Source organism: Magnolia sinica, chromosome 3, assembly GCF_029962835.1.
Source record: "Magnolia sinica isolate HGM2019 chromosome 3, MsV1, whole genome shotgun sequence".
NCBI classification, from domain to species: domain Eukaryota; kingdom Viridiplantae; phylum Streptophyta; class Magnoliopsida; order Magnoliales; family Magnoliaceae; genus Magnolia; species Magnolia sinica.
This window is the reverse complement of record NC_080575.1, coordinates 110,821,176-110,848,565: the sequence shown is the minus strand read 5'-3', so window position 1 is coordinate 110,848,565 and position 27,390 is coordinate 110,821,176. Positions and strand designations below refer to the sequence as shown.

The 27,390-nt window shown below is 41.4% G+C and overlaps 1 protein-coding gene across 1 annotated transcript; it reads right to left on the bottom strand.

Annotated features, from left to right (window-relative positions):
* Nucleotides 1-293: 293 nt before the first annotated feature.
* Nucleotides 294-3,871, bottom strand: LOC131240702 (putative kinase-like protein TMKL1). Its single transcript, XM_058239120.1, has 2 exons — nucleotides 2,425-3,871; nucleotides 294-1,169 (listed from the first exon to the last, which is right to left on the bottom strand). The coding sequence occupies exons 1-2, from the start codon at nucleotides 3,791-3,793 to the stop codon at nucleotides 529-531; spliced, it is 2,010 nt and encodes a 669-aa protein (XP_058095103.1). The 5' UTR covers nucleotides 3,794-3,871; the 3' UTR covers nucleotides 294-528.
* Nucleotides 3,872-27,390: the final 23,519 nt, after the last annotated feature.

Genomic DNA, 27,390 nt, shown 5'->3' with positions numbered 1-27,390 from the left:
ATTGCTAGGAATTAAAAATCTGAAATATGAGCATTCACAGGGAATTCATTACCATGGAATTTGCAAGCTAGCTACTCCAAAAGAATTACAAAACAACTATTTTGCTGAAGATGGATTCCAACAGGAAACTAATTTCAAGCATTTCCCAAGGCCCGAATATAAGAATTTGCTTATGGATAAGAATATTTTCAGGACATTCAAACAACCCATTAACATCACATGAAGCACAGTAGGAAAAGAAATTACTAGGTACTGGATCTTCCTAATGAAATGACAAATTCCTCTTTCAAAACTAGCTAAAACCATTACTATCTTTCATTCAAGCCATCCCCCAAATGGTATGTATATATGCAAAACTCTCAACATTCCCTACATCTTACAACATGCTCTAAAAAAAAGGCTAAAAGAGAGTGAGGGAGAGAATGCTATCGAATTCAAGGAAAGCATCTCCCTACATTCATAAACAGAATACAACAACATACTTCAATGGTAGAAGAACTCTCACTCCTTTTGTAGCAGGCCACAAGCTCAGAAAGGGGTCCCTATTTCACTCCTTGTATCAGTTGGGCTGTACAATGCAGACCTGTTCCTGGGTCTGTTCTCCTCCAATTGCTTCACCACTTCATCCATATCAGGTCTAACGGATGCCACTGGAGCACAGCACCCCATTGCAAGTTTCAACGCCTGCACCAACCCATCTTCCATTGGACTCCTTATCCCTTTCAGCACCTCCACATCGAAAACCTCCATCGTTGTCTCCTCCAACACAGCCACCTTTACCAGTGATGGTAAATCCACAAACTCTCCACTCCTGGCATCCTTGCCGGGCTTCTTGCCCAAGAGGATCTCCAACAGGAGTATCCCAAAAGCGTAGACATCGGTCCTTGAATTGCACTTCTTCATCTTGTTTAGCTCTGGAGCCTTGTAACCATCGGTCTTTGCAGCGGCTACCATCTCGTCAGCAACAGCAGGGACCATTAGCTTGTCAAGGCCGCATTCTGTCAACCTGGCAACAAAGAACTCATCGACAAGGACATTCTTAGACCGCACATTCCCATGGGTGATGGGTGTTTCCTGGCCTGTGTGGAGATAGGCAAGCGCACGAGCAATGTCCAGAGCGATTTTGTGCCGTCGGGCCCAGTTCAGAAATGGCCTGCCTGCCCTGGTTTCTGTACAAACCAACAGTACTTAGGGAAATCAACTCCCGTCTGCCATTTTAACTTTCATGTTTGACATTGGATTTAATGGAAATAATGCAAAAAGCAAGATGAGAAGGAAATCCACGAGTTCTAAGAGACTAGAGAAATATCTGCTTCAAAAATGAAAAGTCTGTAATTCTAAAAGAAGGTGATTGTGACACTGATGAGAACTGTGGGTCCAGAACGTAACAACATCTGACTCAAGGATGGAAAAATACTGTGAAAAGATCGTGCATTCACATTGCTATACAGGAGATTGTACAAATGGTTCTCATCCATCCATTCGTGGTGGGAGGTTTATCTCTACAAACAAGTGAACATGGTGTCGATGAGGAGACTGTACCAAGACACCCGCCTTGAATGTGCATAGAGATTCCTGAATGAACAAGAGGGAGCAATCAGCATGCAAGCTCTTGCTACTATTTGAGACAGTGAAATCAAGCTCGACAAATGAGGCATTAGGAGATGAAGCATTGCACACTGCTGTTCATGATAAGCCCATTCAGTTACACGATTAGATAGTTGTCGGAAACCTAATCGTGACTGTTTTCTGTTGTTGTTGAGTATGTCCCGCCTGTGTCACCACACAGAACCACCAACGTGTGTCACCTCACAGGACCCACATGCAGAGCTGGTTTGGTGATAAGAGCCATCCATCCCAGGTGCTACTCTGAAAACCTGACAATCCAATAATCACACCAAAAGGATGATCCTGAGTCCTGACTCATCCATTTGTGAGGCTTAACATCAGCCATTGAAGATCTTCTCAATGTCCACATTCATCTATATATATTGATCATCTGAATTATCCTTCAGTATAAGTTTCTTACCATGCTCTTCTAGGGTACCACAAGAACATGGACAGTTCCAATTATCGGAACATCTCTGATTTGGGTCGCAATCCTGAAGCGCCACATAGGCAAAATTAGTTGATGCAGGTCCCATTCAGGTGGCACATGCTGGTGTGGCCATGGCCATGGCTATGTATCTACTTTTTAATGTACTCTCTAAAATTATCAGTCTAAAACAAGTAGCTTACCTAGTAAATGAGAATTGAAAAAAAAAAATAAAAAAATCCATACTCCTAGTTTCTAAGCCACTCAGCTTGGTTTGTTCTAGTTTTCATCATTGTTCTTGAATATCATTTCAACAGAGACTGTAGCTTTAATATGCGAAAGCAAACATATGATATAGAAATGGAAAAGGCAAATATATGGAGACTCACCATGTAGAATATCATGAAGGTTCTTGTTAGGAAGATAATCATAAATGAGGAGCTTCTCCCCTCTCTCTCCTTGATAGAAAGCCCTGAGTGGGACCAGATTCTCGTGCCGAACACGGCCCAGCTGCCTGATCACAGGCAAACACGAAGCTCGATCCTTGCAGCTACCTTCTCTCAACAACCTCAACGCAATGGTCCCACCATCAACAAGTTTCGCTTTGTAAACTGTCCCATAGCTCGTCTTCTCCATCACCTGACCCGTTGCATTCAACACATCGTCCAGTGTCAAATGCTCACCGCCCTGAAACAAAACCAGCTTCCCTTCGGCCCCACCACCACCAACACCACTATTCTCCTCATCTTCCCTTTCCTCCTCATCATCAAGCTTCTGTGCCCTGTTCTTCCTCCTCTTACCCTGCACAAACCCAATCGACAACGAAGCCAGAACAACGACACCCGCCATCAAACCAATCACAATCCCCGCAATGGCGCCCGAGCTCAACCCAGAACTTTCCCTGCATTTCCCTAAAGGTGGGCCACAGAGCTCGGGATTGTTACCTATGAAAGCCTCAGAGCCAAACTTCGATCCCACTGTCGGCAATACCCCACTAAAATTATTGTAAGAAAGGTTCAACCGATCAAGATTCAGCGCAGATAGTGTCTCTGGAATCGAACCGACAAACAGATTGTTCCCAAGATCCAACTCCTTCAACCCACCGAAATTCATCAAAAAATTCGGGAATTCGCCTTCAAACCTGTTATTGCCCAAATCCAAGACCTGCAAATTCGGACATGTCGAGTTGGGCAGCGCTGGTTCGGGGAGGAAACCCGATAGATGGTTCCCGTGGAGCTGAAGCGAGACGAGCCGATCGCAGAGGTTCCAAATCGACGGAGGGAGTGACCCGTTGAGCGCATTCCCGCCCAAGTCGACCTCGGCAAGGGATGGGCTATTGCCAAGCTCGAGCGGGACCGATCCTGAAAGCGAGTTGACGGCGAGGTAGAGGGACTGTAGGGAAGAAAGCTCGCCTATCTCTTTTGGGATTGTGCCGGAAAGTCCAGCAGCGGCGAGCTGGATAGAGAGGAGCTGGAGGGTGGATTCTTGGGTGAGAGAGAGATTGGAAGAGGAAGGAGAAGACTGATCACAGAGAAGAGGAGAGCCGTTGGATAAGGCCCACTTGAGACCTCTCCAACGGCAGATGGGGATGGAAGCGTTCCAAGTAGAGAGGAGGAGGTTGTCTGAGGAGCCTTGAAGAGATGGTTTGATTTTCTGGAGGAGGATGGTAGCGTCAGACGCGTCTGAGGCTTTCGGAGAAGAGAAGAAGGACAGAAGGAAAAGGAGAGAGAAGGAGAAGGAGAAGGAGAGAGACGCCATGAGAGAGTATGATGAGAAGAGAAGAAAGAAAAAAAGAAAAAGGAGAGAGAAAAGGAAGGAGAGAAAGGGGGGAAGGTGGGTGTGGGGTTTTTGAGGTGGGTTTTAGAAACGAGAAAGGACCGTTGCACCGCGGGAGCACCGATTCCCGGAGTACTCTTCATCGGGTACCAAACACCCACCACGTGGACTTGATTTTGTGGTTTGACCCCTTCGGTCCGTACAGGTGGGGTCCATTATCTGCGGATTATGGTGGGCCCCACTTTCGGATGGGGATGTCTCAAAGAGTCCCAGATTGGATATCAAGAGAGGTAAAAAAAAAAAAAAAAAACCTAAAGGGGGTTGATATTCTGTTTTGGAAGATTTCGGAGCGTACCTCGTCTACCATCGGACCTATTATATCAATGGTCCGGATCACAAGATCATGGGCTCTATTTTTACAGAATTCATACATTACATCCAATCACTCTCTTTTCAACAATTTAGGCACGTGTACAGATCGATCGTAACTGTTCAAGATGTATGGTAAACATGCTTCGCAGTAAACACCACATATAAAAACGGAAATATGAAACTTTTACAATCAACAGAAGCATTTATAGTTGAAGTTTTTTCCATAACCTATCCACGGTGGGATCCACCACTTGAACGGTTCAGATCACTCAATTAGTCATTCTCCAAAGACGATCTTCACATTCCAAAACACGTGCTCCGGCCGCGCACGCTACCTATTCTCTTTTAGAAAAGCCGGTTTTTGTTGACTGGGAGTGCTTCGTAAGGAGCTATCTCGACTTTTTATTTCTATTGCATTTTCTATAAAATGGATTTTAGCATAGTTAAAGATTTTGAGGAAGTAGATGTGTTTGGGAAGTGGGCTTAAAAGAGGTTGGTTTTGTGCACGCCCGCTATCCTGACTGTTGATTGTTTGACGGGAGAATCCTGTGCGGTTGCCTTCGAGTCTTTTGTCTTTTCATAGAAAAGAAAAAGAATGATTTGAAATTCCCTATGTTTTTTTTTTCAAAAAAATTAAATAATGGAGGGGATGTATGATAGCCTGCTTGACTACGTAATTATTTGGTACTGCGGGCTAAAGATAGGACCCGATAGGATGATGGACCCGATTATAATTGGCTGGGTGGAGTTTTTGTCCGGAGGTGACTCGTCTGAGTCGACTTGGAATGGGTGAGACCCGAGCCGTTTTTCTTTTTTCTTCTTCTGTTAGCTTGTTAGTACAACCCACTGTTAGACGCCTCCACGAGGGATCCATACCAGTACCTCGGTGTTTAAACGAGGTATCTTTCACTCAGTCTGCCACTTTGAGCTATGTTTCAGGGTGTACCCAAGCCGATTCAACATCACGAGTCACCCCTTGATTCGACTTGAGACACGATCACCGATTCTTTTAAATACGATGGGGACGGATGAGTACACAGTGAAGTCCTGCAACTGGGCGCGGATTAGCCACTGGTAGGTTGAGTAGCGAGACTCGCTGCTGAAGCGACGTCACCAAGTTTGGTGGGCCCACCATTAGGGCAGTATGTAAATAATGAGTTAAATCCAAAGCTCCGGTGGACCCAGCACAGAAATTAGTGAGGACAGTATGCGTATCTTTCAAAACTTCTAAAGGTTACAAAAGTTTTAGATAAAGTTGATATTTGTGTTTTCCTTTATTTCATGCTTTTTTAAACTTTTGAACGGGTTAGATTTCAAATCAACATTATTGTGGGCCGTAGGATAGTTTCAACGGTGGAAATTTGTTTTTTGTGGTAGGGTCCACTATAGGTTTTTATTTACCTCAATTTTTAGTTCATGCCCTAAAATAATATCTCAAAATGTATGGTAGGTGTGGATACAACACATACATCATAATGGGGCACGCAGAACTTGGTGATGTCACTTCAGTAGCCGACTCCTACTCAACCTGCCTGTATCTATTCCGCGTCCCCTGCAACTGCGGCTGCAAGCCTGCAAGTGGCAACCATTGGTAGGTGGGATTTGCATGGTGGCTCTGCTGTCACCAACTTCCTTTCTGACCTGATTGACCCAAGGGGGCTATATTTAGTTGGGTCATATACGAGTATGACCTGACAACTTTTAAACATGTTTTGTGTTGGCTGTAGGAACTATTTTGGAACTTAGTACAGATGCTAATTAAATTTTCAAACGTCCAATTGTGACTGCAAAGGTTAGTGGTGGCAGGGTCACCAGACAATCCTCATTTGAAGTAGGTAGCTCTTTTGTTAGTCCATTGTTTACAAAGGAATGGCTGTTTCGGTCATGTGGCGGCCGGGTCCTGCCTCGTGTGACATGGGAATGGACATTTTAGAAAAGGAGAATGACTTTCTTTTTTTTAGAACGCATGGTAATCACTGTACCTTCCTGATGGATGGCCTAGTTTCCCAAAGCAAGCATGGTCCTTAGAATCAAACGGAACAGTGGGAGTATTGGGAGGGGATGCCTACCGTACCAGAAAAAAAAAAAAAAAAAAAACAAACAAACGTCCAGCTCGTATGTTGAATTCACCGTATTATGTATTTATTTCATCTGTGCACCCTAAGCCATTACAAAACTAGTTGGGCCACAATTGTTTACGCTTATTTTTAGTGCCTTGATTGGGCCAATAAAATGGCATCACTGTCAACACTGTGATTGCAATTGATGCAAAATCTACTCTCATCAATGAGTTGTGTTGTTTGGGTTCATGCATTTGCATTTATAATGGAGTGTGAATTGACGAAGGGAAGGAAATGCAGGGCACATGGTCATGTTTAATGTACTTATTAATTAAACAATGTGCCCAACATTACAATAAGAGATTTACCAAGAGAACAAATTTATCACAGATAAAGTTATGATATTTTTGGTGAAGCTGTCTCTTATAGACTTTTTAAAATGGAAGATTTCTACAAAGACATTTAGAGAAGTCGAGTTCAAGAAGATTATGAAAATCCAAAGATTGAATCGAAGTTCGAGTAAACCCCACCCAAGTTAGGAGAAACATACACATCAGCTTGGTTGGATCCTAAGTAGTGCCCGATCAAAACATGGAAAACACAAAAGGGACCCAAAGAAGGATATAATCTGACTAATAATGAATTATCAAACAAATTTGAGCCTCCCATTAAGAAGATTGGAAAAAACAAAGATTACCCAAATGCCTTGTAGAGTAATCAGATCATATGGCCGTGGTTTCATTGGGATTAAAAGAATGGGAAATCTTAATGTAACAGATCCGGCCCATCTTCGATAACATATCAATATCCGGTATCAAATCCTACTCCTATGATTAGGAACTGAGCGAGTGATTTAGACCAGAGCACTTGGGTGAATGGTCATGATGGATTTAAAGGCCAGATGCTCCCTAGACCAATGAGGATTATATAGGGAAGTATTTACATATAAGAGTGAAAATTTGAAATCCAATTGCATCAGGCTTTTTGGAGACCTTCCTAATTTGGAAGTCCTAGGTCAGTAGAGGGGATTTTCTTATATGGAAAGCTCATAACATAAGCCCGAAGGATCCAAAATCAGCATAGAAACCCCAATAAGGATTTCACCACCTCGATATTCTACAAATAGAGTAGTCAAAGGAGTTCAAAGCCCTACGCCAAACATATTAGCTTATATTTTATTTTATCTTTTATTTTTCCTAATATAATTTAGCTAATTAGTTTTATATAGCTAATGCCTAGTGGCTCCTGCTATAATACCTTAAGAGTTAAAGTAATCCTTTTGTAACCTTAAGTTGTAGAACTATGATTATCTAAGTTTTGATTAAGTTTATCACACTTCTTTAGATTGTCTGCTTTGATATACATATCAAGTATTTGTCTTTTATTGTTAATTTATTTATTTACTTGTCTCATAATTTATTATACGTAATGCATGTCATTTTCAATGTTAATGAAATTGACAACATTTCATCTTCTTTAATTTGTATGCATTCCGTTGAGAAGTGCTTTGAAGGGTGAAGTGTCCGTTAAAGTTTGTAGACTTAGTGTCTATTTTCACAATGTAAAAATAACTCATTTGAAAAGATTAGCCTCATTTCTTTTCACAAATTGTCTTAACATAATGCAATATTAGTCGCAAGAAGACGCTGGATACCGTGTCCAGTTTCTAATCCATATATATTATTGAACCGGACACCAACCATCCAAACAACCCCTAAATCAGGCAAACTCTAGCACACACATAAATCTTATTCACACGTGTATCTAATTCAAGCCCTTACTCATGCATCCCGCCTCATCCGATTGAACTGAGGGCAAAACTCTTATTGTGATTGTACATTGCTCCCTGTGGCCTTTCGCACCTGAGTTTTGACAGGAATGATTCTTCTAATGTACGGCGACCACAAGGAGACACGCCAAATGAACGATCTAGAATCCACATGCACATCACGTGTGGACCCTAATTACCACTCCCCCGAGTGCATGTCACCGTTCTCCTTAAAAAACAGACCAACACCCAACATATACCGCTTTTTTCTTGCCCATCAGACTGAGAGCGTACTGACTCTGGCCCAGGAATGTATGCTGCGGGACCCACCTAATGAGCACCTTTTCCCTTTGCTACCGCACATCCACTAATTGGGAACCCCATATAATTGCGTGGTCAGGCGGACTATTAATCAGAGGAATATATTCAGCTATAATTCTAGTAACTGGTGGGACCTACCTCAGAGGGTTGATGATGCGAGAAAAAGGAACGGCCATGGCGTGGCAACATTGTCAATGCGGTTTACAGGTTAATATGACTTGGGCTTTCGAAATCTACCCAGGCCCGTTATTATTTCATACTGTTTCTTTTAGAAATAATCCAGTGCTCACAGACTACTACTGACCAAGCAACTCCTAGTTGCATGGGGACAGATGGTTAGCGCATTCAATAGATCCAGACCGTTCATTGGATTCAATGTGTATTCCATATGCTGCAGCATCAAATTGACGCTGATGGGATGATCCAATCCATCCACAAGTTGGATCTCTCTTTTATAGACACCCTTTTATACAAACCATAGATGAGATTATTAGGATTCTTTGATGAACTACAAGCAAGCCAAGATTCACCGTCCATTTTACAGGCTATGGATGAGAATTTTTTAACGGTTGGAATCATCCTGTCCGTGTGAGTTTTACGTGCAAAGCCATGAAGTTTGTGCCGGACCTAAGTGATAGCCCTTGTCATTTGATGGGACTGTCCAAGCATCCCGATGCAGCTAAGAGCAGTGTAACTTTTACGAGCCGAACGCGGATTGCATGTGCCCAGTGCACCGAGATATCTCTATGCATGCCTGGGGTTGTGTGGGGTCGTAGAGATGTTCGTGACAGATCCACTCCGTCTATCTATTTTTAAAGGCCACGGTAGGATAGGCTTCTAGAAATCAGGTATATCCAAATTTCATATGGGCTATACCACACGAAACAGTGGGGCTTGGTGGTGACAGAAGTTTTGTATGATGATGATATTTGTTTACCTGAGTTATAATAATTCTATGAACGGTTTGGATGGCATATACACATCATTGTCAGCTCCAGGATAGTTTCAACGGTGAACTAAATTTAGTGTTCCCACTGTTTTGTTGGTATGGCCCACCTGAGTTTTGAATCTGCCCCATTTTTATAATCATATCTTATTGTTGTTTTTCAAAACAGATGGAGGAAGTGGATTTGTCGCCGATATTTCGGTAGACCACACACAGCCCTGGCCATAGAGATATCTCCGTGCCCGGCGGCTCATGCAATCCCCTCTCTACAACGGAGTGACGCTGCCACTACTAGGGGGCACGGCTTATGTGGATCCCTGACCGTGGGGCATACCTTGATGTATTCGACTTAAATCTATGCTGTCCATCCGTTTGGAAAGCTCATTTTAGGTCACGATTCTAAAATTGAAGCAAATCCAAATCTTAGGTGGAACACACCACAGGAAACAGTGTTGATAGACAATAAACAACTGCTTGTGGGCCACAAAAGTTTTGGATCAAGCTGATATCTGTGTGATCCCTTCATCCAGGACTTTGTGACCTTATCAACAGGTTGGATGGAAAATAAAATTTCCAGTGGCCTCGGGAAGTTTTTAATGGTGGGTATTCAATCACAACTGTTCCTGTCGTGTGGCCCACCTAAGATTTGGATCTTCTTTATTTTTGGGATAATTCCATAAATTGAGCGATCAAATATGATGGACGGTATGGATATAGGGCATATGTATAACGGTGGCCCCACATCCAAGGACCCACCCACGTCGGTGGATATCCAGGGATCCACGGAAGTTGCACCTCTACTAAGTTCCTGATGTCATCACGCGTAGCAACAAATGGCACCGGAACCGTTGATGTGCATCCATCCATTTGCCAGCTCATTGGCATGAGCCCATAAATGAGATCCTAATATGAGGCGGACCACCATCATAGGAAGCAGCAGTGATTCAATGCCGACCATCGAAAGCTTTAGGGGCTACAAATCAATCAAGCTGATATGTGTTTTACCTTCATCCAGGTCTATATGACCATCAACTGTCAGGACAGCGAATAAACATTACGATGGGTCCTTAAAAGTTGTTAATGGCAGGCATATAATCACCACTATTTTTCTAGGTGTGGTCCACACTTGATATCTGGATCTACCTTATTTTTAGATTCATGTCCCTAACATAAGCAGTCAAAATAAATAAATAGCTAGGATGGGGTTGAGTCCCTACCTGTGTGGTAAATAGCAAGGGGGTGTTTGGCGCATGGTACGGAGAAGGATTAGGTGGGATAAGATTTAAAAAACATAATCATTACATATTAGAGAGATTGTCCCCTGTTACTTTGGGATTAGCTTAATTACATGCTTTGTTTGTAATAGGGTGGTACATTGAATGGATTTACCTACCATCATTTGAAACTATTGAAAATAATACATGTGATATATCCAAACTGTTCATCTGTTTTGTAACCTCATTTTATGGCATAGGCCTAAAAATAAGAAATGAGGCAGATCGAAAACTTATATGGCCTTAAAGAAGTTTTCAATGGTAGGTATTCAATCCCCCCTACTTCCTATGGTGGGGTCCACTTGAGCTTTAGATCTACTTGATTTTTTTGCTTATGCTCTAAAATGATCTTGAAAAATGGGTGGACAATGTGGATATAGCCCACACATCATGGTGGGACCTACACAACTTACAAATATTGAGTAGAATTGGCACGGGATTGAATGCAATTCCATCTAATCTAATTCCAGGCTTTTTCAGGAGCATTAAGTAGAATTGACACGGGACCAAATGCAATTCCATCCCACCTAATCCCATCTAATACCATGCGCCAAACATCCTCTCATAGTTTTAACACAAGGTCTTGGGTTTGATGCCCATTGGTGGTGAAATCCCACTACTCCATGCGTGAGTGCGTGTGTAAAAAAAAAAAAAAAAAAAAAAGCTAGCTATGATAGAACAAGTAATGCAAAGTCTTCTAAAAGTGCAAGCAGTAAACCTTTTAAACCTTTGAAAATAAGATAAATAAGATAAGAAATAAAATGCACTCTCTCCCTCTAAAACACCGGAAATATTTCAGTGCTCTCGTTATAAATTATAGTGCTCCTAGTTGCATTGGAATACTCAAACAATCGAAGAGCTAGACCGTTCATTAGTTCCAACTCATGACTGATAGGTTACCAAGAAAACATAATACAATTGTGATAGACAATGATGGCTTGATCAATGGCCTTCAAAATGAACAGCAAAGATTATTTGCACAAGAATAGGTATAATCAATAATGTGATACATCTACTTCTCAACTTCTCAAGGCCAATAATGGATTGCCTGTGATTTTAAAGAATTTGTTTTTGTCGGGCAATAGCAACCATCTCATTCATGGCTTGGAAAAGCGATGCCTGTGCAAAATAAGGCCAAATAAGAGATGAGTAGATCACAGGGTGTCTTTTCATGCTAAACAATGAAATGCGTTACAGATATAATAAATAGTTTGGATCGATTGGTTGATTGAACTATCAAAATGAACTGATGCAACTAGAAGTACAATAACTTACACTTCTCCAAGTGCATTGAAGCAATTTATTTTTTTTTTCTTTTTATTTTTTTAAGATCATTTTATGTCTACATGGAGATGATTACCAAAACAAATTAAATAATAATAACAAATGTAAGGTTGATTGTTCATCTTGGCACGTACACACATAATCATGTATTTCTCTGATACTTGATTAAAAGATGTTTTCATGATAATATTGTGAAAATTTCGAAATTTAGACACTTTGTTAATTTTTGAAATTTTTAGAGAGAAACAATCGTGATCTTAACATGTGAGACATTTAAAGATTAAAATGATTCATCTATACTTCCATATTGGGAACTCTAAGGACCAATTTGGATGCGGCAAAATAAGTCTTTTTTAAAAAATTAGTTAAGTAATTAAGTTAACCTTTTCACTTAAATTAACTTGGTAAGCATCATTATATATAAAAGTAACATGCACACTCAAAAGAAGCTCTCTCTCACCGTCCATATCAAAGGTGGCCCTAAATGATGAACTATCCACATTAAAGGTGGGGCTCACACTGTCCCCATCAAAGGTGCCCCCTACATGATGAATGGCCTTATATTAGTGTGGGTTCACATACTGGATGGTCCACATCAAAGGTCATTCCATAATAATAAATAGCTTACATCCAAAGTGGGCTAGTATGATGGATGACCTACTTCAAAGGTGGGGCCTATAGGATGACCACATAATCTATGAGCTCCACATGTTGGGTAGTGGGCATTGAAGTGGGCCGCACATGATAGATGACCCATATTAAGATGGCCCCACATGATGGACAATCCACATCAAAAGTTAGCCCCTAATGATGAATGACTCACATCCAAGGTGAGCCCCACATGATGGGCAACCTACATTGAAGGTTGGGCCCACATGATGGATAGTCTACATCAAAGGTCGGCTCCACATGAGGAGCAATAAATAATGGTGGGCCCCACATGATAGATGGTCCACATCTAAGGTCGGCCCTAATGATGAGTGACCCATATCATGCGGGACTCATCATCTAAAGCGAACCTGTATGATGGACTGCCCATATCAGAGATGGGACTCACGTGATGGACGGTCCACATCAAAGGTGGACTCCACATAATAGGCAGTGAATATTGAAGGTGGGCATCACAAGATGGACAATAACATTGATGGTGGCCCCACACATTGAAAGACCAATATCAAAGGTGGGCCTTATATAATAAATGGTGCACATTAACGCTCGGCCCCTGATGATGAATGACCTACATGCAACGTGAGCCCCACGTGATGGACGTACAACCGTAGTACAAGAACTATGAAGACAGACATTCCTAGATGAATCGATTGGACTGTCTAAGCGTTCTAGGTATGTTTGGATGTCGAGCCCAGATGGTACAACATTATATATTTTAATAAAATATACATTTCACTGCATGTTTATCCAAACATCAACACATGGTACGCTGACGGGCCGAGTACGTCGCCGAACCATTTTTCTTACTCCACACATCTTGTATGTCAGCGTACAATGTAGGCCGCAGTGCAATGCTTTCATTGCACTGCACCGCCATAGCAGATAGAAGTTATAAAAAAAAAAAAAAAAAACTCTTTTTCAGCAATGTGGTTCAACGGACCATTTCACAGCTCTACTTTCTCTTCTCTGTAGTGTGGTTTTCTCCTGCTTCTCACAACCTTGGATGTTGAAGATCGTCCTGCAGTACACTTATCCAGAGAACTCCACCATCATATGTGGTCGATGATTCACATAGTGATCGTCGGAAATATCTGAAGCTTCTATTCCGCTGTCCTCCTTCTGCCCACAAATTCTTGTGAGTGATTTGACGAAAAAAGTTGCTGATTAATGATGATCCATAACCGTTGTGGCCCGTAATGGTAACTAAAATCATCGACCCTTGATGAGCCACACTTCTTGTAATGTAGTCAATCATGTTCTTTGGATATACCTCTTATCGTACTAATAGTGTAGATAATCTATAAAAAAAATAGTTGTACGACCTTGATGTAGTTAGAACATCATGGTGGGGCGTAGATAGAGTGTGGACAGTAATTAGTCCATTGATGGCCCAGATGTCCTTCAACAACTTCCAATTCACGGGGGGTGGACGTTAATTCCATACTTCATTACTTCATCCAGTGCAGCACGAAGAAAACTCCACTCCCAAACATTGATTTTGAAAATCCACATGTAGACACCCCACCCAGGTAACATCTCGACAAGGCTAAAGACAATCCGAGAATCATGATTTAATCATAAACCCTAATCCCAGCTTAAACCTAAACCTAACCCAAACCTCAAGCTTCCAATCCGCAACCCGAAACCCTAATCCAAACCATTCAACCCGCCTGCAGTCCCCACCTATATCTTATACCTTGATCTAAGCCCTTTACCCAAACCCAAGTCCACCTATCTAAACCTCAAAGCCCCAAAAAGAAAACCATCGGATGAACCAGTAAACCAAACAAACCCACACGCTTGAGCTCGGCTCGAGCCCTTACCGGGTGGTAATTAATCCAATTACCGCCGACGGTAGTTTGACTATTGCAGACGATACTTGGAGTTCCACCGCTCGCGGCCTGCCTGTGAACTTCTGGGGACAACTGTCCCAATGTCCGAAAGTTAACTTTCTTCAGAGATTACCCCCCATATCCAACCTTATTTACTATTTTACCAATCCCAATAGCTAATGAGAGTGCACCACGTGGCGTCTCTCTTCCCTCAACCATTCACCACTTGCCACATCAGCATTTACCCCTCTCAAATCCAGAAATTACCACATTGCCATTGGAAAAGGCTATAAATAGCATTCTCCTCTACACATTTCACAACAACTATTCCTCATTTTCAAGCTTAAGTGAGAGGGAAAGAAAGAGAAAGGAAGAAAGTGAGGGTGAGGGAGAGCTCCCAAGCCTTCAAGATCAGATTTTTTTTTATCAATCTCTTAGCTTCCTCTTAACCTTCTCAATCTCAAGTCTAGCTCAGATTGGTCATGGTGCAACCTATATCTTAGCCTACTCAAGTTCTAGCCAAAGATCCTCTTACTTTATGCAAGTATTCATCATGACATCTATTCCCTTCTCAACCCCCCTGCTCCTCTAGATCTCTGGTGAACATATGCTCTATGACTTGCCATACATTTGATCCTGTCACATCAGAAATTCCTAGTTATCTAGTCCTTTTTTTTGTTTACTTTTTTTTTGCATAAAAGTCATCACATCCACCTTCTAGACACGCCATTAGACGTATGCTCTGTAGCTTGTCGAAGTCTCGGATCTTACCGCATCAGAAATCCATATGTGCACCTAGTCCTATCCCGATCACATCATCCATCCCTTGAGATTGTTTTACCACACAAAATTAAGACCGTACGTTCATACGGACAGAGAGGGTGCCTAACACCTTCCTTCTTTGTAACCGAGGTCCCTTACCTGGAGTCCGGGTTCGTAGACCAGGAGTCAATTTAAGGTAAGAGAGTCTTCGGATTTCTCCAACCTCACGTTTTCCGTAGGTTCTAGCCGACTACGGGATTCTAAAGTTAATTGGCTAGTGGCGACTCCAACATCCACAAAACAACAACTACTCCCCACTTGCCAAACTTATAAAATTCGCCAAATTTGCGAAGGCGCTGAATTTTCAGTGTTTACACCACAATGTTTACGTATACAATTGTACTCTAACCCAAAGATTGTGAGTAATTTTCAAAATGCAAACCCTATCGCATTACAGTACCACGAATACCTTGATGGGACAATTTTACTTCCCAGTACAATACTATACGTGAATCCAAATAGGCCCTAACCCATAGGTGGTGAAATCCCACTACGGCGTGCATGGGTGTGTGGCGTGAGACGTAGATTGCGTCTTACCCCCACCCGGATGGTAATCCGTCTGTGCAGGGCTCTGTGGGGCCCACCGTGATGTAAGTATTTTATCCACGCCGTTCATCGCTTTTATCAGATCATTCTAAGGTATGATCATAAATATGAAGCAGGTCCACGGATCTAGTGGATCACACCAAAGGAGGCTGCAGTGATAATGACATCCAACGTTAAAACCTTCCTAAGGGCCACCGTGATGTTTTTTTTACCATCCAACATATTCACAAGGTCATGTAAACGTGGATGAAGTGAAAAAACAAATATCAGCTTGATCTGAAACTTCTCCAACTCCCAAGAAGTTTTTAATGGTGCACGTTCAATCCCAACTTTGTGGTCCACTTAAGCCCTTTAGCTGCCTCATTTTTTTGGCTCATACCTTAAAATGATCCGAGAAAAACGATGAATGGCATTGATAAAACAATTACATCATTGTGGCCCCACAGAGCCCTACCTGGACGGATTACCGCCGAGCGGGGTAGGACGCAATCCGCGTCCGTGACATGTGCGTGTGTTTTAAAAAAAAAAAAAACAAAGTTGGAAGCGGACGCAACAGTTTAGCTGCACACCAGCCAGTTGGATGGTGTCAAATGAGAGCTTATTAGATTAGGTGAGACCTGAGCCTCACCTAAGAGTGTGTGCGCCTTACCGTGGGGTTACAGTGGGAACCACCTTGATGTATGTATTATGTATCCATGCTGTCCATCCATTTTTGGAGATAATTCTAAGGGGTTATCCGAAAAATAAAGTAGATCGAATAATCAGGTGGGCCATACCACAAGAAATATTATTGATTAACCGACCTACCATAAAAGACTTCTTAGGGAACAACTTAATGTTTCTGTAGTGTTTATTTACCATCTAACCTATTGATAAGGTCAAATAAGCCTGAATGAAGGAAAAAACAAATATCAGCTTGTTCCAAAACTTTTGTAGCTCATTAATGGTCAATCAACACTAATTCTTATATTTCCTATGGTATGGTCCACCTCATAATTTGGGTCTGTTTCATTTTCTGGATAATGCCATAAAATCATATGGAAAAATGGATGGACAGCGTGGATACATGATAAATAAATTAAGAATGGGCTAATAGTAGCCCCACAGTGAGGGCCGCACGGTCTTGAGTGAGGCTGGGTTTCACCTAATCTGCTCTCGTGTTAAATTGTCAAATCACTGTGGCCCATGATGATGTATGTGTTTTATCCATGCTGTCCATCCATTTTGCCCAAAAATGAGGCAGATCATCTCAGGTAGACCACACCATAGGAAAACAATCTTGATTTAATGTCCATTGTTAAAACCTTCTTAAGGTCCACTGTAATGTTTATTTGCCATCCAACCTGTTGATAAGGTCACATAGACCCGGATGAAGGTCAAACACAAATGTCAGCTTGACCCAAAACTTCCGTGGCCCAAAAAAAGTTTTCAACAGTAAATGTTAAGTCCCCACTGTTTCTTCTGGTGTGGTCCACATTAGACTTATATCTCCCTCCTTTTTCCATATGTTCTCTAAAAATAACTGGAAAAATGGATGGACGGCATGGATAGAACACATGCATCATGGTGGGGCCAACAGAGCTTTAACACTAGCTAGCTGGCTAGCGCTGGGGTCACTCGCCCAACCGCGTCCGCCAGAATCACCTTGACTTATGGTGCTACAAAGTCACAGGTTAATCTCCCTTTAAAAATATGGGAAATGATCACGAACTGTTAGACTTACGTGGGCCCACCGTGTTGCGTGAGTGCCATCCAAACCGTCCATTAGTTGTAGCCATCCATGTCAGGCCTGGATCCAAAATCCCGCCTGATCACAATACCAGTGCCCAAGACCGAAGGGAAAAATGGGGAAATTGATCCAGTGTTGTGTATATGTCATTCAGGCCGTTCATCAGGTAGGCCCACAAAAACGAAAGGCACTCCCCAAAATTCAGGCCATTCCAAGATTTTGGTGGACCACAACAAGTGAATTTTTAGGCATGGTTACACATTGCTGCCTATGATGTGTCCCACATGAGTTCCGGATCAGGATGATTCTTGGGATTTACAGTGAGAATAGGGAGCACCAGATGCATGATTTGGATTCCAAATCCGCATCACCTTTGGGCCCCACACAGCTCCAACGTATGGTAGCTAATATACGTTGGGACGAATGTGATCATTCCCCTTTTAAAAATAATAATAAAAGAGAAAGTCGTCATAATGGCTGCCAGCGGTGCCATCACAACATCATCTAACGGTTTTGGCAAATGGAGGGGTTGCATGGCCTTAATGCCATCTTAAGGGGCAGGGCCCACCTTAGTATGAAGCAATCTAAGCCACACAACTTGCTTTCGTATCAGGCATGGTTTGTAACAGGCTTCAGTCGAGGCTTTAGGCTCTAGGCCGTAGTGCAAAACTTATATACTGAGCCCATAAAATACAAGAGTTAGGCCCATTTATCACTTTGTCTGAAGGCCCACCTGGCCATTGAAGTAGCTCATGTTAGGACGTGAGCTCATAAATAAGCCGATCCAAAACCAAGTGAACCATACCATAAGAAATAGTGGAGACAGGAACACCTGCATGATGTTTATAATCCCATCCAACCCGTTCATTAAGGTGAGTCCAACTAGGAGAAAGGAAAAAAAAAAAAAAAACCAAATATTTGCCTGATTGGTGGGCCCCAAAAAGGTTTAATTGGTAGGCTACCCATCTCCACTTTTATCTATAGTATGATCTACTTTGGTTTGGATTAGCTTTATTTTGTACTTACATCTAACATGAACTGGTGCAAGTCATCAATCCATGGGCAAAAATTCATGGATGTCACACATATCACAGTGGCCCCCAACACAGCTTCTTGTTGAATGGGCTCGTCCAATCTAGCAAGCTTGCTAACCGTGACTAGTGCAGTCCACTAGCTAAGAACCTAACCCGTTGCCATGCTCAGTAGGTACTGGATTCAAATAGAAGAAATGAAAAAGATGGGTGTCCTGAGAATAATGAGTAATGGTGAGAGAACATAAAAGCGGCACGCGTGAGCCTGCCCATAAAGGAGTGATTGGGCACGCATGCATTCATATATTTGTACCCTTTCAACTTGCTAATTTCTCAGGACTGCTTTAGATTGCTCATAATTTCAAATCAAAACAATACTAACCTTTTATCAGTGGACATCTATTTTTTAAATCTTGACCTTAGATTCTTTTCATTTTACTATTTGTTAGGGGGCCACTTGGCCGCAACTCCCAAAATGGGTTTTCTAGAATTAGGGGCTCTTTGAGAGCTGACGTGGGTAGTTTCTCAGCAAGTGGGCATTTAGTGTCTATTCTTTGAGTGGGCAATCAATGGGATTTGTGAGAGTGTATCCAAATGCGAAATATGAAATGGAGTTTGGCTTTAAATAGCAATTAGCATCAGACGCTCCTTTTGAGGGTTCGTCCAAACGAGCCGTTGATGCCCACAATCAGCCCAAGATGGAATATTCCACATTTAGTTATTGGTATATCCTTGAATTTAGTTACCCACATTTCATGTGTTCAATTTCTTTGTACCTTTGGATGACACATTTGCCACAGTATGGTAGAGCACGCTTTTCTGTAACGGGATAGAGCACCAATCAAAATACTTTATTGGAGTCTTAAAAGCATTATATATAATAATAATAATTAACCCTCTATAATTTGATGAAGTATGTCGGATTATATCATTTTACCTCTTTCTTTGTCTAGGCTTTGAGAGCTTATAAATGAAGGTAAATGAGAAATTAAATTACTAATCAATCGTATTGGGAGTTAACGGCTTACTCAATTATGTTTGGATGAAAGTAAATGAAATGCATTTAAAATCTTAGTAAATGAGTGTAATAGGAATGCACTTAAATTTCTAAATATATTCACGTGATATCTCAAATCAACTTTAATATTTTATAGCTTTAATATTACAAATTAGTGTATATATAAAATATTTAATAAAATGAATGTAATAAATCCATTGAAATATATACATTTGCCAAAAATGAAGAAAATTTGAACCTTATGCGATCCACAAATGTAAGGATTAAAAACAAACAATTTGCCAACATATTTTAACTATCTATTTATATGGCTAATCTTTAAATAGTTTGGATCATTTTATTAGTGTGATTTTAATGATGTAGGAGATAATTAAATTGTTTCGAAGTATTATCAGCATACTACATGTATGGTAGGCATGTGCGTAGCAGCACCTCTACTTACTTGAGTGACTTTCCAAGAAAGCTCAAAAAAGTATTTCATCCCATTCATTTCCAAATATTTCCCATTTTTATTACATTTCATTTTCATATATTTACTCTCACTAAATACACTTCCATGTATTGGCAAATTCTTCTCATTTGCACCCATCCAAGCAGCTCCAAGTAAAAACATGTGTGAGGCGGTCCATATCAGTCCAGCTGCCAGGTGGGCACGTGTTTAGAAATACATGCATGGCTGAAAAAAATTTAGCTGGCTGTCCAACTGTTTCTAACATGGTGGTCCACCTACTAAAGGTTCGTATTTATTTTTGGAGAGAGCATCCATTCAATGAGATCCACCTAATGGATGACTTAGATATTGCACCTGTTAGCCACACTGGCTCGTGCGGTGACGGTTACATGAGCTGCTTTGCAAACGCGCCTGGGCTTAGCAAAGCTATTCATTTCAGACACGATGTCCCCTTTTCCCCAGACAGCAGGCACGGAAGAAAATTGAGTGTCCCGCCCAAGCAATGATCTAGACCGTAGATCAGATGGGCGTCCCACCAATCACCTGGATTAGACCATTAGGAAAGTATTTATACCGACAACCAACATCCAACTGGAAACGGCCAGTAATTGGATGGAGGGATTGGGAGGACTTTGGGGCTTTACCTGGCTCATTGCGGTCCACAATATCAACGGTCTGGATCACTATGTATTAGGGCACCATTTGCGTAAAGTGAAGATCATGGGAGGCCCATAGTTATTCAAGAGAAATAATCTAGTCCGTTCAGTGTATGGAAACCTTCGCATGCACCTATCTGCATTTGGACACATCACCTGTTTGTACCGTCCAGTAGGTTTAGTCCGCCCACAGCAATCAGATAATTCTAAACATCCGGGACTGGACCTATCTTCTAGGACCAATCTCATCCATCCATTTTCGCAGATTGAATCATCTGACCGATATAATTTTTTCAAGGCAGTAGCATAATAAGAGTAGACTGACCTAATGGATGGTGCAGATAGGCGATGTGAATGCCAGCACGTACATAGGTGATTAATCGTACGACGTTGAAAGGTTTCTATGGCCATTGCTCCATAAACCATATTAAAAGTGGGTCCACTGGTTTAGCTTGTGTCAAACATTGTCGCTGGTGCGATCTGTGTGAACATGCGTATCATCCATTGGCCTCTACCCGTGTATCAAACCCAGACATTGCATTGATAAGATGATCCTAAACACCCAATCAATATAAATATGATTAAATAAGATCCCAATTAATAAGGTAATATTTTATATAAATAAATCTCTAAAATTGAATAATTAGGGGCCTTTGTAGCAGAAGGATTATACTATTCATGAATCATGCTGCCGGGATCCGCATGGTATGTGCCACCGTTTTTTACTCGGACAAGTGGGGCTCATGCTTACATAATCCAGACCGTTGTTTTGTTTTCTGCCAAAGTTTTTGCTAGCCACCAATCTTTGAATCTTTTCAATTGAACGATCCCACCCACCCATCTTTGGTTGTATTTCTTCTTTTCTTAGCTGTCCATCCGTGGCCCACAAATTAAAGGTCATGATTGTTCCGAGTCTTCCAACAGGAGATTCTTTTGGGTACGGTCCATCCACGTGGGATGAAATAGACGAATGGGGTTGATCACCAGTGCATGGGACGCACATATGAAAAAAAAAAAAAAAAGATTGGTTAAAAGAAATTGAGAAATAGGCTACATGTGACCCAGTTGATGAACCCAGTCATTGTCACATCGTGTCATTACAAACAAACATCCGCCGTCCATTTTTTCTTAGTATCCCTGCAAATTTGAACTTGGACCTGTATACACGACAGCTATTAATCCACAGCAGCCGTGGATTGATGGAGACATCGACCCTATCATGTCGACTCCATGTTTCGAAAGTTCACTTTTCAACAGTGAATATTGACTGTTAACCAATTTTCTTTTATACTTCAGCTTTAAAGGCCACCCGATCAGATGGATAGCATGAGCCGATCTCCACATATCTTTGATCCATTTTCCATACACGGTTAGGATAATTAAACAGACGGTCCCAATTGATTAGTCGCCGGACCGCAGTGGCCAATGTCTGATATGTAGGGTTGGGACGGGCCGTTCTTGAAACCATTATCCACATTCAAGCCTAGTTGCTGCCAAAATAGTACTAGTACCTGCTGGGCTGCCTCTTCGGGATACTAAGCTTTATCCCTCTTTGTTCTGGGCTTGGGCTGGAAAATTGGTCCCAGAGGCCTAAAAGTTAAGAGCGTTTAACAATAGGAACATTCCAGGCTTTGTCTTGGAGCCTATGATCCTGGTCCACCATGCACGGGCTGCTTAAGGGTTCATTTTTTTAAAAAAAATTATATATTATGATGATGGGACACACCTAATGACTTGCGTAAAAGTGCTGGGCCCCACACCATATCATATCATCAGGGTCTGGATTCCATCTTGTTTGTTTAGGCCCTTCAAAGGCCCAGGCTGCTCTCAGGTTTATGTTTTAGTTTGCGGACTGAACTGGGATAGACCTTGGCCTCACTTGATCCCGGCCTCTAGCCAATGGCCTAGACTTAGGTCCAGGTTCAAGCCATGGCCCCAGGACATCTCATACCCAACCTAAGATTACTGAACTCTAGCCAGATCCTTTTGCAACCCTGAATATGGGCTAAAAGTAAGATAAGGGCATTAAGGTTGGGCCAGCTTGTCCTGACTTCATGCCATGGGCTGAGCTTTGGCCTACATTCTTAGGCATTTTGGGAAAGGTCGGGTCTCAAAGTTTGGGAGCAGTTACTATTCAGGCCGGGCTCTGGTCAAGCTCATTGATTCATTGGGTTGTGTCAGCCAACACAGCAGCATGAAATTTTCAGCTTTGCAATTGTTTAGGTTTGGGTGGGTTTTGGACAGCTCAAACCTGACCTATTTGATAAACGGTCCAATAGCTTACAACCCATTACGTAATAGCCCGATCGAACCCTCTTAAAAAATTCATCATGCCCTAGCTCGACCTGTACGTCCTGACCCGTTTATTCTTATGTCAGGCCACTACCTAAATCATATTTGAGAAGGATATGAGTTAAAAGGCATGCAGTGACTGGCCCAATTAGTGGAAACAAACACTGGGTAGCACATACATGTATGTTATAATTCGAGAAAATTTTGGACATTTTCGCCCCTGCAATTAATTCCACGCAGCCGGAACTTTGAATATTCAGACGATATAAGAAAATATTTTAAATAAAATCAAGGTATTATGAGAACTCAAAATGTGGTTGTTGCTCATTGTATCATTTAAATTTTGCACTTTAAAAGCCTTTTAAATGACTTATGGGTCCTTTAAATGGGAGTAAATAGAGGTACAGAGGAGACTTCCGAGTAAATAAAGAAAAATGGTATTTAAGGTATGTTTGGGTGAAAATAAAATGGAATGAAACTAAATGGTTGCGGAAATACTTTTTTGAGCTTTCTAATTAAACAAAAGGTGCCACTGTGCACATGTCTGCTGTACACGTGGACGTCCAAAGGTTGGTCATCTAATTAGACGATTAAAAACTATTGGCAAGTCGTTGCTTGATTGTGATTCTTATGCTTGTGGCACATTGGATGCTCAAAATTTCCTTTTTTTTTTTTTACTAAAGTATATATTTCAATAGACTTATTACAACCATTTTGTTAAATATCTCATATTACACTAACTTGGGATATCCTTTATGTTCTTGTTAATATATTGAAAAATTCCAACACATTCTAATTCCTTCCATTTATCCATCCAAACGGAATTTGGATTTCAAATGCATTTTTTTTGGAGAAAAAAATGGACAAGTCAATAAGTTGGCTTATGGAATGGACCAATTCTACCAAATCAGCTCGGGCCCACAGAGCACCGAGTTAGATGAGACCTCTATGTCCAAGAGACAACGTAACCTTGAAGGAGAATGATGCAACTTTAAGGACATTCAAAGAGCCCACCTACAAGTTCTTTCAAGTGGCTATATGTAACCGACCTAACTCATAGGTCAGCTATAGATCGACCATCAGTTGATTACGAATCGACTATAGATCATCCGTTAGTTGATTACGGATCGACTATAGATCAACTGTCAGTTGATTACGGATCGACTATAGATCAGTCATAAGTCGATTATGGATCGACCATAAATTAGCCATAAGTTGATTGTGGATCGACCATAGATCAGTCATAGATCAATCATGCTCCCAACTGACTGACAGATAGTGGGAGCTAATTCGTTGATCAAGTCAAAGACGACCTCAAGTCCCGACCTAAGGCTGACCTAAAGATTCGGGATATCCTTTAACATCCTAAAAGATCTCACTTAAGATCTTTAGAGGATAATATCGGATCCCGATGATCTCGAGAACCGCTCATCTCGCGGACATCCCAATTACAGCCAAGATATCAGGTGAGAGTCCTCTTGAAATTGTATTCTGGTTCTCCTATAAATATAGAGGTATCTCCCACTATCCGAGGTACTTTCACTAAGAAACCCTAAATACTTGACTGATATCTCTTTTCTGAAGATCCTACTCTACTCTATAAGACTTCGATCCTGACCTAGGCATCAGAGAGTCTCCTGTATTGGCCAGGGTCTCCTCTATTCTTCTTTCTACTTGCGCAGGTCTAGGAAAGGTCTATACAAAGGGTCTGCTGGAAAACTACATCAACACATTTCATGTATTCCCATCCAAACACAACTAGTAAGTCATTTATTCCCAATTCATTTACCTCCATTTTCATTTTCCATTTAACTTCATTTATAAGCTACCGTATGTGCCCCATATTTGATTTGCAACCAAGTATTTTTATCTTTTCAATTTTTTGATGCAAGTAGACTCCTCGAACTTCTCTGTGTGGAGCCATCAAGGAGCATACAAGTAGGTATACTGTGTAACTGAGTTGTTGCAGGGCCATTGCAATGGCATTGTAAAATCCATATCACATATGTTTGCTGGTTAATGTTATGATGTGAGACGAAAAATCTCGAGTAGGCTATAACACTAGGAAATATACAATCACCTACCATTGCAACCAATTTCATAAAATTTCCTCCCTTATCTCCCTTTCCTGCCACTTCTCTCACCTTTTCACTCAGCCATATTCTCTACACCTATGTTGCATATGTTAGTTTCCCTTATGATATTTATGCGTTTATACTTAACTATTATTTTCTATTAGCTTGCTTCGGGTTTTGGACCAGGTATGATAGGACCCATTGATAAACTATATAGGCAGGTGAGGTTGGGTCAGGTAGGGTTCAATCCAAGCCTAATCTATTTATTTAAATGGACTGTATTTTCTAATTTATTGTGCAGATGCTTTGGATTTTGCCAACCTGTTATGTAGAGAAGTCATGTTTTGGTTAGACTGGAATCTTTTTGAATTCGACTGAAAATTGGGTAGATTCTCAATTTGCAAGCTATGAAGATTTGCACATTTTCAGTTCGACCAAAAAATGTGAGTTGGATTGGTTTGATCTGACCAAACGAGTTACAATAACATAAATCAGGGTATTTAAGTCTGGTTTCAATTAGGGCTTTGTTAATTTGAGTATTTTCTCTATAAGGACATGGGTTTTAAACACTTGCCAGGACTTATGATGAGATTTTCTCAAGGGGATAAATATTTTCTACATACGCATCATAAGGGAAGATCGGTTTTGTCTGTAATCAAAAAAGTTGAATGGTGTAAACTTTAAGGTTTTCATTATAGTAAATATCTCTCGCTTCGTGCCGTGATTTTCCTGAAAAAAAAATTCACATCAAATATCTTATGTTTGGCGTGATTGCTTGATTGTTTGATTATTCTATTTTTATTGAAGGGGTGATTCCGTTTAACATATGCTAGATCTGAATTTCTGATATCTAAAGTTGATATAGATTTGTTGTGACTCATGATAATGATGTGATAATAGCAGCTAAATCCAACATAACCCAATCCCCACGCGCAACCAATTTGACTCATTTGCCACCACAGTCCCTGATAATGATCACTCATAGATAATGTACACGCTACACAGGTGGCAGCATGGCACGGGATCCTAGCCCAAGAATTAGGTTGATCCACTGGTCAGGTGTGACACAGGAGCTCACTAACCCACCAACCTGTTTCCAATATTGGGTCCATCTGCTGAGAGGACTAGATATATTTTTTCTACAGGGTCCGACCAGCCTAATAGATGGATTGGACCTTGGACAAACGGGCCATGCTAGGACACGTGTCACGTGTGCATGAGCTGCATTGAACACGCATGTGGGCTTAGCAAAGCTCAGGCGATCAGGCCTACAACACTTTACTCGATTTAGGAGCTAATTTACGAACGCACCGAACGTGGCCCGTTTACAACTTAACATCACAGCATAACAACCGTACACGTGGCTGTGAGGTCGATAGATCCTTATCGTACACTAATGCATCTATCAAGTAAAGATGGGAAACATTCTGATGAGCGGCTTGGATATCGCACAACATGACATGGTGGAGAACTCATGATGAACGGCTTGGATCTCGCACAACGTGATACGCATGTGTGAGATGCAATCGCCAGAAAAGAGCGCGCTTGGCATTTCGCTTCTCTTTCAGTTGAAAATTGAAATCCGATGGATGATTCTATGATGCGTGGCCCGCATATTTCAACCGTATGCACCCGTTTTCAGTTCTGACAAGTCGGGCCCATGATCTGGTGATCCAGATTAACATTCTTCTGCGTTCCATCATCGTTGATGGACTATGCCTCAAAAATCTCCTCCATAGGACGATCCTAACCTTTTAATTTCTGAACTACATATAGAGGGTTAAGCAGAAAAGCAAATCAACGGTCCACATTCAACAGAACAACGGTTTGATTACCAAACCGGGAACCGCCTGTCAAAATGACGAAAGGCCTCGTTTGAAGTCTCTACTAGTTGGTTCATCTTTCAATAATCCAAACCGTTTATATGATGGGCCTCACCGTGTATACTGGTGATGGCCTTCGCTCACCGTTGATGAATGTTCTCTATTTACTGTGTTTGGGCCCAAGCTTAAGGGAAAATTTCAGGCCGGAGCCCAGCTCGTTAAACAACTTCTACCTGCATTTTTTTGGTTTTGTTCATATGGATTCGTACGCATTAGTACAGTGTGGGACCCACCCATAATGTGTATATAAAATCCAAACGGTGCATATGGTGTGAAAAATCATGTTCATGGTACATCCCAGGAACAGTCCTGATCCAAAATTCAGGTGGGACACACCACAAGAAGCAATGTACAGTTACTCGTAAAACCGATATATAACATGGTGTATCCCACCTGAGTTTTTGAATGGCTTGCGTTTTGGTATGTCCCTTCATCCTAGTGGTTCTCAACTGATGAATGGTTTCGATGGAATATACAGAACCTGGCAGATACCAGATTCCATCTGGAGTTTCTATTGTAGTCATCACCCTCCCCACTGTCCTCATTATTC

Excerpts from the sequence above, each read along its gene's own strand:
- LOC131240702 (XM_058239120.1), bottom strand. The coding sequence starts at position 3,793 with ATGGCGTCTCTCTCCTTCTCCTTCTCCTTCTCTCTCCTTTTCCTTCTG. Across the intron at positions 1,170-2,424 it reads CCTTCATGATATTCTACATG|AAACCAGGGCAGGCAGGCCA; the intron begins GTGAGTCTCCAT and ends TGGTTTGTACAG.